General features: G+C 51.0%; 5 protein-coding genes across 5 annotated transcripts; 4 read left to right on the top strand and 1 right to left on the bottom strand.

Moving 5' to 3' along the window:
• Positions 1-2,066: 2,066 nt before the first annotated feature.
• Positions 2,067-4,801, top strand: AKAW2_61226A (uncharacterized protein; the record flags this gene model as incomplete). Its single annotated transcript, XM_041680795.1, has 2 exons — positions 2,067-2,521; positions 2,611-4,801. 2 exons carry the CDS (start codon positions 2,067-2,069, stop codon positions 4,799-4,801), a joined length of 2,646 nt encoding a protein of 881 aa, XP_041546724.1.
• Positions 4,802-6,268: 1,467 nt separating this feature from the next.
• IPI1 (IPI1/TEX10 family protein) lies at positions 6,269-7,445 on the top strand (the record flags this gene model as incomplete). Its single annotated transcript, XM_041680794.1, has 3 exons — positions 6,269-6,316; positions 6,386-6,458; positions 6,529-7,445. 3 exons carry the CDS (start codon positions 6,269-6,271, stop codon positions 7,443-7,445), a joined length of 1,038 nt encoding a protein of 345 aa, XP_041546723.1.
• Positions 7,446-7,577: 132 nt separating this feature from the next.
• On the bottom strand, positions 7,578-9,219 carry AKAW2_61222S (nucleobase cation symporter-1 family protein; the record flags this gene model as incomplete). Its single annotated transcript, XM_041680793.1, has 2 exons — positions 7,578-9,037; positions 9,084-9,219. The coding sequence occupies 2 exons, from the start codon at positions 9,217-9,219 to the stop codon at positions 7,578-7,580; spliced, it is 1,596 nt and encodes a 531-aa protein (XP_041546722.1).
• Positions 9,220-10,085: 866 nt separating this feature from the next.
• AKAW2_61224A (putative aminotransferase) lies at positions 10,086-11,581 on the top strand (the record flags this gene model as incomplete). The annotated part of the gene is made up of 7 exons (XM_041680792.1): positions 10,086-10,161; positions 10,218-10,251; positions 10,302-10,431; positions 10,476-10,796; positions 10,848-10,925; positions 10,972-11,479; positions 11,526-11,581. The coding sequence occupies 7 exons, from the start codon at positions 10,086-10,088 to the stop codon at positions 11,579-11,581; spliced, it is 1,203 nt and encodes a 400-aa protein (XP_041546721.1).
• Positions 11,582-12,009: 428 nt separating this feature from the next.
• Positions 12,010-13,505, top strand: AKAW2_61223A (epoxide hydrolase; the record flags this gene model as incomplete). Its single annotated transcript, XM_041680791.1, has 7 exons — positions 12,010-12,227; positions 12,274-12,407; positions 12,458-12,739; positions 12,793-12,979; positions 13,028-13,148; positions 13,204-13,359; positions 13,416-13,505. The coding sequence occupies 7 exons, from the start codon at positions 12,010-12,012 to the stop codon at positions 13,503-13,505; spliced, it is 1,188 nt and encodes a 395-aa protein (XP_041546720.1).
• Between the last annotated feature and the right edge of the window lie 3,658 nt (positions 13,506-17,163).

Here is a 17,163-nt window from a genome sequence, read left to right as displayed (position 1 = left end):
ACTGAGTGAAGTGAGTGATACCCTTTTTCCCTAATCAATTCTTCACTTCTTCCTTCACAGGAAAAGAAAAGAAAAGGAAAAAAAAGGGAAACAAAAAAAAACAAGAGAGGGGCAAAAGTTCTTCTGTTCTTGTTCCTGTTAACTTTTTTTTTCTTTTTGACTGACAACCAACTGACTGTCTCTTGTTCTTGTAATAATTAAGGCCCGACCTTGACTGGATTAGACTTGCAGCCCTTCTCTCCACTTCCGGTGTCCACTTTCCACTCTCCGGCTCCGTCATCTACTACTAGAAGGTATCGCATTATTATTCATCTCCACGACTGTTGCTGCGCTCCCTCTCTCTCTCTCTCTCTTACTCTTCCTCTCTCTCATTTTATTATTCCCCTCTCCTCTTATTTCTTCTCCGGGCCCCCTCCCCAGTCTGTTTTCTTATCTCCCTCCGGCTGGAATCTGTCCCATTTTATCTATCATTATTTTTTATACTTTTTTCTTTTTTGATGTACCGTTATTGATTGCATTTTAACATTGCCTTTTTCTTCTCTCAAGTCAGCCTACCAGCGCGTCATGTGCATCGGGAGGGTCTAGCCCCCCCTCGCCGGTCAAGCCATCAGCATCATCATCCTGCATCCTCACATCCTCGCTCACCCATTCCTTCGGATTCGCCTCCTCACTCTTCACTACTCACCCCCCCCCTTCTACGTCACATCGAGGAGGAACAAAAACCCCATCTGATCCATTGGGTTCCCATAAGAGGGGGAAAACTGCATAAAAATAAAGGATCAACAAAGGAATATAAATTACAAAAAAGGAATCGGACATCAAGAAGAAAAGAATTACCCGCCGCGAGATTGCTCGTGGACGGATTAGCTGCAAGGCTAGGGATTTTTCTAAAAGGTACGCACATCCTGAACAACATCCACACACATACACCTTCTGGTCTTTTTTCATTTTTATTTCGATTGTATTATTCGATTTTATTTTTTGATTTCCTGTCGGACGGATCCCGCCGCAGAGACGGAAGGGGAAAAGAAAAAGAAAAGAAGGGAAAAGGAAGAGGAAAAGCCGGGGGGAATGCAGTCCATGCAAGCCACTTGCATCTGGAGAGGAGGGAGGGGAAGGGACGAAGGAAAAAAAAAAAAAAAAGAAAGAAAGGAAAAAAAAGGAGATATGATGATGATTATTTATGATTATTATTATTGTTATTATTGTTATTACTATTTCCTGCCGTTGCTACTTGCTGCTACTTGCGACTACTAGTTGATCTCACCACTGACCTGCTCCCGATCCTAGCTCCCGTTGTCCTGCTGCTGCTACTACTACTTTGCTACTACTGCACCTCGTTTTGACTTTCAACAACCACCATTACTACATTGCGCTTACTCTCAACTTACTTCTTTTTCGATTCTTCTTTTTTTGATCGCTTTATTAGTTCTGGTTTTCTTTTTGATTTATTTATTTTCTTTTTTTCGACTTTCCTTCCCCATCCTTTTGGGGGGAAAACGATCGAACCCCTCCCACACAGTCCAGTCTTGTCTCGCCGCGATCCTCCGAGACAGACAGAACAAGACACAGACACAGACAGCGGAGACCACCTATACATCCAATTTGGAGATATCCGATTGATTATTATTGTCCAGGGTCTGGCTGAATCTGGTCGTTTACGGCGGGTAGCCTGGAATTCCTCGTGCTGCGACCACCGGCCAATTGAGCGCGGCGTGCCTCAATTCGCTTTCCTTCGCTCTTCCTTTTCCGCCCTTTAATCCGGCCTCCTCTTCTTTCCCTCCCTCGCCGCTTATCTTTCGCCGTCGACTCTCTCTGGTCGTTCGCCGTCCTCTCGCCTTTTCCCCAGTCTTTCCCCTCCCCTCCATCCCTATCTCTCGTCCTGCACCTCCCTTATCTTTTTCCTTTTTTCTTCCATCGATTTTTCCTTTCTTTTTTTCCTCATTTAATTTATTCTCTTTTGGGGGGTGACTCGCTACTCCAGTCTCTCTGTTACTACCTTACCTTTACTTTTCTCCGCCTTTATTTCGTGTGCCCCCTTGAGGGCTTCCTCCAATCAGACAACCATGTCCGGGTTGACCCTGGGGGGAGGAGGCAGTAGTGGTGGTGGTGTGCGACCGACGCAACCCGCGGCCTTTACTTCTCTCCAGGATTCCGCCGACGCCGACCGCCGCTCCTCCACCACCACCTCCCACAACCCCCTCCACTTCCCTCCGACTTCCTCTCAACTCTCTGACGACTTCTCCTTTGGCTCCCCAATCAGCCCTGCTGATTCCTCGAATGCCCCCGACAGTCTGCTGAACGACTCTCTGTTTCCGGAATGGAAGGTCGGTACGCCTCGCCCCGGATTTGATGGTCCGGATGAGATGCAACGAAAGGATCCATTAGCCACCCAGATATGGAAGTTGTACTCGAGGACTAAAGCTCAGTTACCCAACCAAGAGCGCATGGAGAACCTGACGTGGCGGATGATGGCTATGAGTTTGAAACGCAAGGAACGGGAACGTGCTCAGCAATCTCGGTAGGTGGAGTGCCTCGTCAATCCTCTGTTCCTCCCTCCCCCCCTGCCGTCGCTCGATGGAATGCTGATCGAACTTCGTGCGTCAATAGTAGTGCCTCCGCTCGAAACAGCGTCTCCGGCCCTAGTGGCATTGCTCAACTGCGTCTCACTGATCGCGAGCCGACCGCGGCAAATCCCTCTCTCTCCACCGACCTGACCTCTGATCCTATGAACCTCGACGATTTCATTGTTCCCTTCGAGTCTCCGTCCGATCACCCATCTCCCCAAGTCACAAAAGGCGAGTCAACGTCGGCAGCCATCCCGATCAAGTCCCGCAAGGACCAAGTGGCTGAGTCCACGCCCGTGCCCGCTTCGTTCCCCCACCCACCCCAGGACCTGCGAAAGAACAGCGAGTTCGGCTACGTGCCTCGTCGGGTGCGCAAGACGAGCATCGACGAGCGCCAGTTCTTCAACCTCCAGGTGCCCACCCGGAAACGCCCGGCCGAGGCGTCGCCCCAGGTGCCGCCCGTATCGAACGCGATGTTGGCTCAGGATCCGGACTTGTCGGGCGGTGTGCCTGACTACGCCCTGGATGCGTCGTCGGCTTTTGCGATGCACCATAACAACAACCATTCCTCCCACCACAACCACACTTCACCTGGCATGCCGTTTGGTCTGGATACCTACGGCCTGGGTGAAGATCCGATCCTTACTTCCGCCGGTCCCTACCAGACCCAGTTTACCTTCTCTCCCACCGAGTCCCCCATGACGTCAGGCAACCCCTTTGCCAACCTGTATGCGCACACGCCGGTGGCCTCGTCCCTCAACTCGACCGATTTCTTCTCCCCGCCGCCGTCGGGATACCAGTCTACTGCGTCGACACCGCAGCCGGCCTATGATGGTGAGCATTCAATGTTCTTCGATATGCCATCCGTGGATGCGCGCACGCAGCGCCGGGTCCCCAACTACGTCTCGCACCGCACGTCGAACCTGTCTGCCTCACTGCAGCCGCGATATATGTTCAACCAGAACCAGGACCAGTCGCACCACACCGGCAACCATTCGTCTTCGATGCACTCGCCGGGATATCTCATTCCTCAGCCTCAGCACGTCGATCCCACTCAAGTGCTCAACCCCAACGATTTCTCGACTGGGGCTTCCCATGCAGCCATGTTCAGCTTCGGCGCTGATTCGGACAATGAAGATGATGATGGTAACCAGTTTTCCGACCGTGCGGGATTGACGATGCCTGGTGATCTGGATGATGGTGCGGACATGAACGGTGGCATGCAGTGGGATGCTCAGTTCCCTGGTTCTTTCCACTCGCTGCCCGGCTTCAGCGCGCAGCACCGCAAGCATGTAACGATCGGGTCCGCCGACATGATGGAGACTCCCAGCGAGTGGGCTCAGAGCGGCAGTCTGGGACGCACGCATGGTTCGGCCGCCTCGGTCAGCGAGGTGCGCAACCGCGAGCAGGATCCCCGGCGGCAGAAGATTGCGCGGACGACGTCGACTCCTAATACTGCACAGCTGCTGCGGCAGAGCATGAACGCCAACACTTCACACACGTCACCCAACACACCGCCAGAGTCGGGCTTGAACAGTGCCGTGCCGTCTCGGCCGGCCAGTCCGGGTGGCTCGAAGAACGGTGAGCAGAGCAGTGGCCCCACCACATGTACCAACTGCTTCACGCAGACGACCCCGTTGTGGCGGCGTAACCCTGAGGGTCAGCCGCTGTGTAACGCCTGCGGGCTGTTCCTGAAGCTGCACGGGGTGGTGCGGCCACTGTCGCTCAAGACGGACGTGATCAAGAAGCGCAACCGCAGCAGCGCCAACAGCCTGGCGGTGGGCACTTCGCGCGCGTCGAAGAAGTCGGCCCGCAAGAACTCGGTGCAGCAGACGACGGTCACGACGCCGACGTCGAGCCGGGCGCAGAGTGGTGCGACGTCGTCGGAGTCGCCGCCCGCGGTGCCGGGTGGTAGTACGTCGGGCAGAGCCGCAGGCATGGTCCCCATCGCGGCGGCGCCTCCGAAGGCGAACCCGACGACGAGTTCTCCCGGGCAGAGTCGGGGAACCTCGTCTGTGCAGATGGCGCCGAAGCGTCAGCGTCGGCTGGAAAAGGCCACGGACGCGGAGGCGGGCGGCGACGAAGCCAGCAAGTCGAGCACGGCGAGCGGACGGTCCAAGGTGGTGCCTCTGGCGCCGGCGATGCCCCCGGCGGCAGCCAACCCGGCCAACCACAGTATTGCGGGCGGGCAAGGAGCCAGCCAAGAATGGGAGTGGCTGACTATGAGTCTGTAAACTTTGCAGACAAGTTTCACGGGATGAATCTTTTCTTGTTTCTGATGTTCCACGATAGACATGACCGCGCAGCAAAGGAGTTCTCGCTAGACGAGCAGGAGTTGGTAATATGCAAGGTAATGGTCTGCGCTGGCTGGCGGCAGGTCTAATGAGTGATGCGATTTCGGTTCTTGGGGATGCTTAGTACATGTCTAATGAAGGGGATGGATGAGCGGGAGGATTTTATTGTGTGTTTTTGCTTGATACAATCGCGTCTGTCCGGTCCATTCTGCTGTGCTGCTGTTGTTGATTTCTTGATGATTTTTATTTTATTTCATTGTGTTATGTTTGTTTGTTTCAGAATTCGGACCGGGCAGAAGTGCGCATCTCCTTGTTTAGAGTGATTTTATTCTGCTTTGATTGTGATTGTGATTGATTGTGATTATGAATAGCTAGGTAGTCTAAGGATGGTTCAATTGAACTGACATTTCTCATTCATTCATCTTTTTGATTCCATAGTCATTAACCAAAACCGTACAGCCTGCACCACACCAGAGAGAAGTATACCACCGCTCAGGGAAACGTATCTACCATTGCATCTTCATTAGCATTCTACCTAAGACAGAAAGATGAAAGATAGTGGAAACATACCAGATTTTCCCCCGCCGTGGAGGATATAGCCATGGAATATAGGTATGACTGCCGATAGACAGACCGAGTATCTAGTAGATAATTCATTCAATTAAGTTAAGTTACTTAGTTATTGTTAGTAATGATATACATACACTTATCTAGCGAGTCAGGATAGTAGTATATAATATATACTAGTTAATACCATGTACCCATTCCTTATGGGTGTATCCTCATAGAAACCGAAATATATCTCGTGATGGAGTTTATACCCAGTTGATTGAGACGGAGGTAGGTAGGTACTGGGTGAAGGATGTTTCTGGGGCCATGTGTTCGTGGATGTGGGTAGAGTGTCGACAGGAGGGTGAGGGTTTGGGTTGTTGGGGGGAGGAGTAGTGGTAGGTGGATGGGCTGGTCTTTGTTAATCTGATAGTGAGTGTGGTTATGGTGAGGATAGTGGTAGTATAGTAGAGTGAGTGTGGTGTAGAGGTGTGTTGTGCTGTGGTGTGTTGTGCTGTGTTCGTGTTTGTAGTAGGAAGGTGCAGGTGAGGATCAGTACCATGTCATAATGTAGAGTATTGACATGTAGTGTAAATGGTCAACATAGCCGTAGTTGAATCATCAGCAGTGTTGCTTCCTACTACATATAGAATATCAGATTATATCTTGTCTATAAGCTGGTGTGTAGCTATGCATTGACCAATAACATCCACCGAATCACATGACACACGTGACCATATAAAAATTCCTCGCATTCATACAACAACATGAACCAGCAACCACGCCCCAATCACCCCATATCCAACATATACACACCTTTCCTACCCAGAAACACACAGAGATCTATACATTGTAACCATGGGCTCCAGCTCCAAAAAGAAGAAGGAGAAGCAGAAGGATTTCCAGGTAAACCCCATCCATAACCCCCCCCCTTCTCATACCCACCAACCAACCAACATAACTAACCATCACCAGAAACCCAAGCTCAAAGTCGGCAAAGCCAAAGCCAAACCAGACAATTTCACCGACACGAGCTTCAAATCCAAAAGTAACTTCCCTTCCCCACTTACACCCTTTCCACCCGTGATGATATCCTTTTTAATAAAGGTATGGTATAGGTATAACCCTAACCCAACAATCCCTCACCCTGCACGCCCCCAGCACCACCCACCAATTCACCCACCACGTCTCCCTCCTAAACTCCAAATCCGACACTCAGCGCCGCGATTCCCTCGCGCACCTAACCACCCACCTCACCTCCGCCCCCACATCCCAACCCCTCCCTATCCCCGTAAGCACCCTCCTCCCCACCCTCTCCCCCCTAATCCTGGACGCCAGCACAACCGTGCGCACCCAGCTCCTCAAGCTCCTCCGCACCTTGCCCCCAAGCGACGTGGAAGACCACGTCGCCAGCCTCATGCCGTACGTGCGCGCCGGCATGACGCATCTGGCCGCCGACATCCGCGTCACGGCCGTGGACGTCCTCTCCTGGCTGGTGGAGATTGCCGGAGAGGCCGTGGTGTCGTGCGCGGGCGGATGGATCAAGACGCTGAATTGCTTCCTCTCTGTGCTGGGGTGGCATACCGAGGAGAGCTCGAAGTGGTCGAGTAATCGGGCTGCGTTTGGGAAGGCCGGCGCGAAGGGGAAGCCCATGGTGAAGGTTTTGGGCGTGTTGGCGGAGTTTTTGGAGGCTGGGATTGGGGAGGATGATGATGAGATGGAGGTGGATGGTGAGGGTGAGAGTGGGAATGGGACTGGTGTTGGTGGGTTCCCGATTGTGCAGACGGATGTGCATATGGTGCCCAAGTCGGCGCAGCCGTATGTGTATTTGAATTTGTTTGGGGCGCCGAGAGATGAGGAAGGGGAGATGTATGAGACGAGGGAGGAGAGGTTCCGGGTGTTTAAGGGTCGGTTTTTGGTTCCGGTTGAGCGTGGGTTGGAGAGTGCGAGGCAGGATGGCGGGGAGGTTGGGCGCGCTTCGTCCGCTGTGAGTAAGGTGTTGAAGGAGGCCAGAGGGGTGGATTGGGAGGTTTAGCTGATTTGCTGTTTCATGTTGTGTTATCTTGTGTTGCTACGGCGTTTGGTAATGGGTTCTGTTGTTAAAACGTGTGTTATGGGTGCATTGTTATAGATTTGTTATATTGCTGGCTATATGCTTCAAAAAGTATTATACTTTGGCCTTCTCGTCCATGTTGTCCAACTTTTCTTCGGATTCTCCGTCAACTTCGCGTCCATCGTAGATTTCTTCGGCCATCACGGCCCTGTCGATAATAGCATGTCGGGCAGGAAACACCCACGATAACCCGACATACACTACGCTGGTCCCCACAAATCCCAGCAGCCATCCGAATTGATACGGGTGGATACCCACGCCAACCGAGATACTGCTATTGACAGAGTTGATCAGCCCTGGCAGACTCGGCACAACACCGACAATAAACGCCACAATGGCGCGCCAGTTCACGCCCCATTTCGAGTATCGATACACCGGGTTGTTTGGCTGGTACAGAGCCAGGGTATCGTACTTTCCATGCTTCAGCAGCCAAAAGTCCCACAGCATGATAGCCGCGATCGGTCCCAGGAAGATGGCATACGCTGACATGAAGTTCAGGAAGCTGTCCGCCGACTCAAGGATCTTCCATGGCACTAGAGCCCATGATAAAATACCGCAGATGATCTGGCCTCGGCGCAAATTGACGTGTCCTGGAAACAGGGCCATCAGATCGTTGGCTGCCGAGATCGAGTTGGCGGAGATGTTGACACCCAGAGAAGCCAGAGCGAATGAGAATGCTGCGAAAAAGCGACATGCCCGGCTGGACCAGTGGCTGATTAGCTCGATTGGGTCCCATGGGACTGATCCGCCATATCTGGCGTAGCCAGCTGAGGAGGCGGCAATGCCGATGAACGAGATGAATGTAAACACGATAGGCAGCATAGGGACGTAGAGAAGCTGCCACTTTGCCGTAACACGCGAGTATCGAGAAAAGTCGGACTGATTCACACTAAGAGTGGCATAGTTCCCCAGGACCGATGTCATACTCGCCAAAAACACCCAGCTGTACTGTGACCCCGAGACAGTCGCTTTCTGCTCGAACATTGCCCCTCCTCCCTCTGCCACGAACGCCCAGATCAAAATCGCAATCCATGCGATCGGCACAAGCACGGACTTGACCACAAACAGCCACCGCACTTTGTTCGGGTGGATGCAGAGAAACGGAAGTTGAAACAGCCAGAAGATAAAGTATCCGACCATGCCATTGGTTGTAATGCCCTGATCCTCAGGAATCTCGTTCTTGACCCTCAAGAAGCTAGGCCAGATAGCTCCAATCATGGCACGCACGGCGTTGCCGCCGTTGACGTTCTGAATTGCGAACCAAAACAGCGCCAAAATAACCCGAGAGACAATGGCGACGTATGATCCCCAGAATCCCCAGCTAGCCCGTGAGATCACCGGGAACGGAATGTGATAGATCGCACCGACAGCACCGTTGCCCGCGATGACGAAAGACATGATGAAGAACGAAATCGCGACGATTATGAGTGATTCGCGCCAGCTAAGTCCGACTGCTATTATACTGCTAGCAAACTGCCATGTAGCTGCATTAAAGGCGTCGGAGACCCAATACGCTGTACATCCGTCAGCACGGCAAGACAAACGAAGGAGACGACGTACAGATGAAGCTGAGCGGTCCCCATTGTCGACGATGAAAAGGAACCGGATCGAGATCGAGATTGGTCCAGCGAGCACTTCCATCCGCAAAAGCAGAGCGCGACTGCGGCACTCGAAGCTGAGGCCGTCTAAACTTCATGATTAGGTATGGTGCCGCCGAGATGCGGTAGATGAAGTGGATAGGGGTTCAAGTCATCCGCTACAGAGGCGCGGGAGCGAAAAAGCAATATGGTAGATCGATGTAAGGGATACGGTCGCACAAGCTGCGCTGTCTAAATGCTGGAGAAAGAAAGCTGCAGGCTGACAATCACGATCTGCAGCCCATTAGGTCCAGCCAGATAAGCTGATGCATGATAAGCATCCCTGCTGCGATAGCCACCGCCCTACTATTGGATGCGTCGCCGAACAGACTATCTGCCCAGATTCGATAAGACATGAATAGCGGGGTGCTCGAGAGGATGCCATTTTTGTCTGATAAGTGGTTATAGTATCACGCAAAGTAAGAGGCCTCCCACCTGACGTCAGGCACTGGCTCAACCGACAGCTTCTGCGATCGAACCGTGGTTCAGGGTGCATGGAATGTGAGATTGGCTCGCTGCGGTATGCGAATAAAGCGAGCTACCAGGCGGTTTTGTATTAGACATAATGATTCATCGAGTTTCTTGGTTTGCAAATTGGGGACTTGTCTTTATTCTGCTTCATCTTGGGTGTGATTGTGCCGCTTGCGTAGTCTCCGTTTCCAGGAGTGCTGCAATCTATAAACATGTTTGTTAGCAGGCAGCAGAGAGGAATCAGATGGTTCAAAGATTCATCCCTTACTAGATCGGATGTTGCTGAGTACTCGGACGCGCCCGAAGTTGCGATAAAGCTAAGAATGGGGCGAGTGGAGATGCCAGTTTACCCCTCTCGCTGCCATTCCCCTCAGGCTGCCACGAGGCATCTCGGTTCATCCCATACAACATCAATTTTGTTCAACTGCATCACCTACCAACTGTACCACTCAACATGTCTTTCAACATCTCACAGGCTCGTTCCCGCTTCCCCGCCTTGAATCAGGAGCAGATTTTCCTGGACAATGCAGGTCGGTTACATCCTACCCACCAGTATCGAAAACGGGGAATTGCTAACAGCATATAGGAGGCAGCCAGGTGTTGGACACAGTGATCGAATCGTATGTCCCCCGGCTGTTCGCTGTTAGCAAAACCTCCTAACCAAGTACAGTGTGACATCATATCTCTCGAAGACCAACGTTCAATTGGGCGCAACCTACAATACTTCCAAGGTCTCAACTGCCGCATACGATCACGGCTACGAAGCTGCAGCAAAATTCATAAATGCGAAGCCTGAGGAGGTATGGGAAACCTATTCATCCATGTACAATGCTAACCTATGCAGATCTGCCTGGGTGTCTCAACAACGCAGCTCCTGCACAACCTCTCTACAGTGCTAGACTTCCAACCAGGAGACGAGCTGATCGTGTCCAAGCTGAATCACGAGGCCAATTCTGCCCCGTGGGACAGGATCACGCGTCGTTTGGGGCTTACAGTCAAGTGGTGGGGGGCTTCAGACCCTCTGAACCCTATCTGCGATCCTTCTGAGCTAAAGCAGTTGATGTCGGAGAAGACAAGGCTCGTTGCCTGTCCGCATGCTTCCAATATCACAGGATCCATCACAAACGTAAAGGGGATTGCCAAGGTCGTGCATCAGGCTCCTAGGGTATGATATGACAATTCTTAATATATTCTATCATCATCTCATAAGACATAGGCTCTCCTTTGCGTTGACGGTGTCGCGCTTGCTCCGCACCGCCAAGTCGACGTCAAGGATCTCGATGTCGACTTCTACGTGAGTGAAACTAGAGTGTAGGCAAACTGTGATCTAACAGCGACAGGCATTCTCGTGGTACAAAGTGTATGGTCCTCACATTGCCCAGCTTTATGCCTCGTCGCGAATCCATGACCAGATAAATCCGCTGTGCCATTACTTCAAATCCACGGAAACCCTCGACCTAAAGCTGAACCTGGCTTCAGCCAACTATGAGCTGACACAAAGCATCCCACGTGTCTTGGAATACTTCGGCTCTAACTTCTCCGCCACATGGGACGAAATCGCCACCTACGAAGAGAAGCTGCAGGAGATTCTCCTGGACTTTTTGAGAAGCAATGATCTTGTAACCATTCACGGCGAGCCTTCCGCCAACAAAGACCTGCGAGTTCCAGTGATAAGCTTCACCGTGAAGGGCATCAAGAGCCAAGCGCTAGTTGAGGAGGTCGAGAAAAGAAGCCCTTTCGGCTTTCGTAGCGGACATATGTACAGTCATCGCTTGCTCAAGGATATCATAGGCTTGGAAGACGTCGAAGATGGAGTTGTGCGGATTAGCATGCTACATTACAATACTGGTCAGTTTATACCTACTTTCAACGATGGAGTACTAACATCAGACAGAGCAAGAAATCACATCACTTGTTGAGCTGTTGCGGGAGATCATTGCAGCGATCTAGAATGATCTAGTAGATCTTTGACAACAGAAGGGCCATTCTGACAGCTGTTGAGACAGATTACCTCCGCACCTAAATCTAGCAGGCAGCAGGCATGTAAAACCATGACATTGCTGCCTTGCCTAATAGAAAATCATATTACGAGATGCTCGTACACCTGTTATGTCTCGTAAACAGCCATACTACTCCACATAATACCCACTCGCCTTCTATGTTGTAGTTAGTGACTATCCTAGTTGAACCCACGAGGTTGCATGCTAGCTTTTTGAGTACACCGAGACATTTGCTGACATGACGATCAAATCGTTCTAGCTATATTAGTGCAAGTAAACCATGTGATGTAACAGCAAGTCACCCCGCTCCTTGCTTTCACCACATTTTGTAGCTTTCCTCTGCTCAACATCTGCAGTCTGACAACTTCAGACATCACAATGGCACTCGCTTATAGCAAAGTTCCCTCGGGTACAACCGTCATCCCATCCCCTTTCCAGGTCCATGTTTCGGACGAACAAATCGAGGAGCTACAGCTGTTGGTCAAGCTGTCGAAGCTCGCACCTCCAACATACGAAGGTCTTCAGCAGGATCGTAAATATGGCATAACCAACGAATGGCTTGCCAATGCAAAGGAAGCTTGGAAGAGCTTAGACTGGTAAGGTCCATCAGTGAGCTGATTTTAGCAATGCTGAATAATATAGGCGATCGGCTGAAAGCCGTATCAACAGCTTCCCTCAGTTCACGTTTGATATCGAGGGCCTGACCATTCACTTTGTGGCTTTATTCTCCGAGAGAAAGGATGCAATCCCTATTGTTCTTCTCCACGGCTGGCCAGGCAAGCTCACGTCGATTTTTTCATCTAGTCAATTGGCTGACTCAAACCAGGCAGCTTTCTCGAGTTTCTTCCCGCTCTGGATTCCATTCGGGCCAAATATAGCCCAGAAACCTTGCCATACCATATAGTGATTCCGTCGCTTCCGGGGTTCACTTTCTCATCCGGCCCTCCGCTAGATGCCAACTTCACTGGCGTTGATACGGCCCGCGTCATCAACAAGGTGATGCTCAATCTCGGTTTCGAGGATGGCTATGTGGCACAAGGTGGAGACATTGGATCAAGGATCGGTCGCATACTTGCAGTAGATCATGAATCTTGCAAAGCCGTGCATTGTAAGCTGCCGATTGTCTCTTCGCTGCAGAAGTTTTTATCTAATCATCATTAGTGAATGCGTGCTATATGGGAAAGCCCTCCAACGTACCAGACACCGCTATTACTGAAGAAGACAAACGCGCGCTGGCTCGCGCTCAGTGGTTTGGTACCTATGGCAGTGGATATGCTCTCGAGCATGGTACTCGACCCAGCACGATCGGCAACGTACTATCCACAAATCCGGTGGCGCTGCTCGCCTGGTATGCACTTCCATACACCCTTTATCAATCAACTAACGAAACATGCAGGATTGGAGAGAAGTTCCTCGACTGGGCTGATGAGGCTATACACTTGGAGACTATCCTGGAATCCGTATCACTGTACTGGTTTACTGAGACATTTCCCCGGTCTATCTACCACTATCGGGAGGTATGATGACTCTACCTCTGCCTATAACCTCGTAATCGTACTCACCCTGACCCAGAACGTCCCGCCGCCCAAGCTGAGACAGGCCGAAGACCCCCGATGGTACATCCGCAAGCCATTTGGCTTTTCATATTATCCAAAGGAGCTTGTACCCACCCCACGCGCTTGGGTTGAGACAACCGGAAACCTGGTGTTCTGGCAAGCTCATGAGAAGGTATGCTTACCAAGTCTTGCTGGCGGCATCTGGCGGCATCTGCTGACACGCCACAGGGAGGACATTTTGCAGCGTTGGAAAGGCCACAGGACTTCCTTGATGATTTGACAGCGTTCTGTGGACAAGTATGGGCTGGAAGAAATTGAGATGGTGCCACGATTACCGTGGATCGTCTATAGCATGCTCGGAAGGCTGCATCAGGCCAATAGCGATATGCGAATCAGACACTAAGGCTTGTCTCGGATGTAGTTGTATATATCGCTCATAATAGAGCTCCCCATCTGAATGGACACCCATCGAGCGAGAGTCTACGGCATATTGTTAGCTGAGTTTTGACTACAACCGGATTGGATCCCTCTCCCACCAAAAGTCATGATGAGACGATCCTCGTGGCTTTGTCGGTACTTTTCATCAATACAAAGTTTGTGCAATCCCGTGATGGCTGGCATATCTCCGACCCTCCCTCCTTGCCTAAGTTTTTTTTTCTTTCACATCGTGTGACCTCATCCTTCGCTCAAAGCACCACCCCTCAGAACAAGATACCAAAGCTCACCAGTCACTCATCCAGCATCCTGGCCCGTGGTACCTCGTTTAAGGGGAGTACCTCCTGTCGCCCGCATGGGCCGGCATTAGCCTGCATCCTTCATGCGAGTTCCCCAAAGAGGGGTTGCCAGTAAGGTTCTTTCCATCCCGTTCTAGACGGCGGAGCTGCTTGCTGCCTCGTCCGTAGCCTTTGACAGTCCTACAAAAGGATTTGCTATCCTGCGGGATCTGGAGAGAAGTTGTCTGCGCTGATTTGTTGTATTGTCGCCGGTTGCCAATTTAGTCTTTCGGTTGATGCGTACAACCAACACTCCGAGCGTAACGGTAGGTACTTTCTGTGACGGGCTGTTTTAAGTTGTTTGGACTTTTGACTTGGATTGCAGATAGTGTTTTTCCCTCTAGCAAGGTTTGAGGTTGGCGTCTTTAATGCAAGGCTACTAGTAGTATACTCCTTAGTATTATAGTACTATCTCGCATTCACAGTATTACAGTTCTGACCGGGATGGTGATATTAACTTCACATCCGTTTGACAGAATATATTTTCCTGCTGTTGCCAAAGCCTGAAACATGACCGGACAGGCTTTGACAGAGCTAAACTTTTCGCACATGCCGTCTGAGCCTAAACCGATGACACCGTCCGGCCGGACAAAAAGTCTCGACCGTGTCCTCCTCCATTTCTGACCTCTACCTCCTACTATCTATCTAGTAAACAGATAGTTACTATAATCCTGACTGCCAGATGCTTCTCCAACAAACCACCAAGTCCGAGTCGGGATCAATCGGGAGGGTGGGGCTTTCCAGCGACTGCCGGGCCAACCAGCGAAGCCAAAGTGGGCAACAAAAACTCACCGGGACAGCCTGATAACCCCGCGTTCATTGGGCGGTGTGGCTCCACCCCTCTTCGGCTTTGGCTGGCCTTTTTGGAGAAGTGCAAAAGGACATTCAGGCCTTTTTTCTCTTGGTGGTCGGATTATCCCACAGCCACCCACGCCATGACTCAGTGTACGGGTTCTGCGGGTAGGGAAGGTCATGAGATTTGTCACCCCCGGCAGTCCAGCCAGCCCTTTAATGATTGATACTACGACTATCATATGGCCATCCTCTGCTGTCTGACCAATGGTCGGCTGCCTATTCTTAGAGTTCCACTGCCTAGTCTACTACTCTGAGATTGATACCCAGCTTATTTTGTAAGCCAGACGCCGTTTGACCCCGGGGTTCTTAGTGACCCAACCTTGGGTGCATTATTTTAGTCAGTTATTGCATATGACTATATAAACTACTTTGCATAGGGGAAGATTATCCTGGACCTTCTTAAAAGGGCAGGTGTGGAAGAACAGCGGAATCATGTGATGTGATTATGTAGTGCTTATGTATCCAGACTTATTCCTATGCACTCACCGGCTTAGCCGTGCATCATCATCGCCATCACCCACTACGCTGTCTCACAATGAACGAGATGTACCCCGTAAATATCTGCTCCATTAAGGCTGTATGACTTCGACCCATCTGACGTTCCTTACACTCACACAGAAACCCTTACACAACAGTTCCGAAGATGACCCTTGACGTCTTGCTGGGTCCTCGAGGTGGATACGGCTTACTTGTTAGTCCATACCATGATGTGGTTAGTTAGGCCAGGAGTCCGTAGCCTCAGACTACCCCGGAAAGGCAAACCGTAGTAGCTTTGTTCATGATCATACAATGGGCCGCGGGACGAGAGGATTGGTTGGATATAGCATCATCATCTACGGAGCAACGACGGAGGCTACTACTAAGTCGTATTAAGTCCCAAGTGGGCGAACTAGTTAGACGGCGCTTGTCGATGCTTGCTTCACTGTCACTGGTTCTTTTTTTCCTTCCTTTGCATCTTTGCTGCCTGGACTCACCACCCTGGTTACCTAATCTTACTGCGACCGGGGGCGGTTCCACAGCCAGTTGTTCGTCCTGGCTCCAGCATATGGTACAGTAGCGCTCCCGTGGTCGCCGTTCTGTTACTTTTGTGCTCTCTGCATCAGGTCATGTTCATCCCCCCTCAAGCTACCATGTAAGATGAGCAGAATATGACGGGGCAGAGAAGAGAAGAAAGGGGACGAGATTAGATGTGATAGCTGCATAGCCAGCAGGCTGTGTTTGCGCAGTTCGGTTTCAACAGCCCCATCCAAAACTCCTTTCCCCTTTCCAGCAACCAAGTCTGGGCTGAAAACAAGAATAGTAGCTAAACGCCCCAAAATGACGACGACAAAATTTTTAAGGCAGGAGACAGGAGGAGAGCAATAATCTCCTCGAGTCCATAATTTTTCGCCATGTATGTACGTGTCACTGCCTCAGCAGAGCTTTTTTTTTTTTTGCCCATTTCCCATTCCCCCATTTCTGACGGTGGTGGCGTGGCTGGCAAATCCGTCCGCGGTGGTTGGCTGACCACCACCAATTTTCGCTGGGCCATTGACGGAAGCGGCAGGCCTCTCCCTCCCAATGAGAAGGGATCGTTCATTTTATGTTACACTGGGGCCGGTGCTTATGGACCAACCTACATACATCCCTCCGTACATAGACGACATCCCTTTTTTCTTTTCTTTTCTTTTTCTTTCACTAAAATCCATGACAGCCCGGTTTCATCGCTTTCATCTATTGGATTATGCTTATTCTGGGATGAGACAGACGTCAACCATCCATCCTCCCATACCTACTGTAGCAGATGGAACGGGCGGCAGCTGCCTTGCACTGCGTACGTCAAAAAGCAGCTGCCCGTGCTGGTTTCTGCTCTATCATGTATCTCTCTTTTCACAGCCAGGGTTGACAACTATGTAGGACAACAGCCACTGTCACTGTCATAAGCACCTAAATGTGCGCGCTGTCTCTAGGCGATAAACCGCAGATAGTCTAGTACCCGGGATCGGCTGTGCAATAGTCGCGCGGAGGGAAAAAGAGACTATCCCTCCCCCTTATCAGACTATGAGATCTAATAGTTGTTATCGGGCTCTGCGACGTCGTATTATCTATCTACATAATGACAGTACTATCTATGTTCGATACCCTTTGAGACGGCTTCGGTAATGGCCATAACTGGAATCGGATCAGGGTGGGTTTGGAATCTTAGTCATGCGACGTGAGAAAAGAAAGGCAGGAAAAGTGCCGGCGCTGTGTTGTTTGTAGGACCATAGAAAGTGACATGGGATACGAAATCTTGAGAAGAGAAAGTAGGCTGAAGTTGTAAGCTGTGAGTCGGCAGACTCCCGACGACCATGGGGCATGGAAAGCGA

Source organism: Aspergillus luchuensis, chromosome 6 (assembly GCF_016861625.1).
Source record: "Aspergillus luchuensis IFO 4308 DNA, chromosome 6, nearly complete sequence".
Classification (NCBI taxonomy): Eukaryota; Fungi; Ascomycota; class Eurotiomycetes; order Eurotiales; family Aspergillaceae; genus Aspergillus; species Aspergillus luchuensis.
Note: the sequence above shows the minus strand (reverse complement) of the source record. Positions and strands in the feature narration are given on the sequence as shown.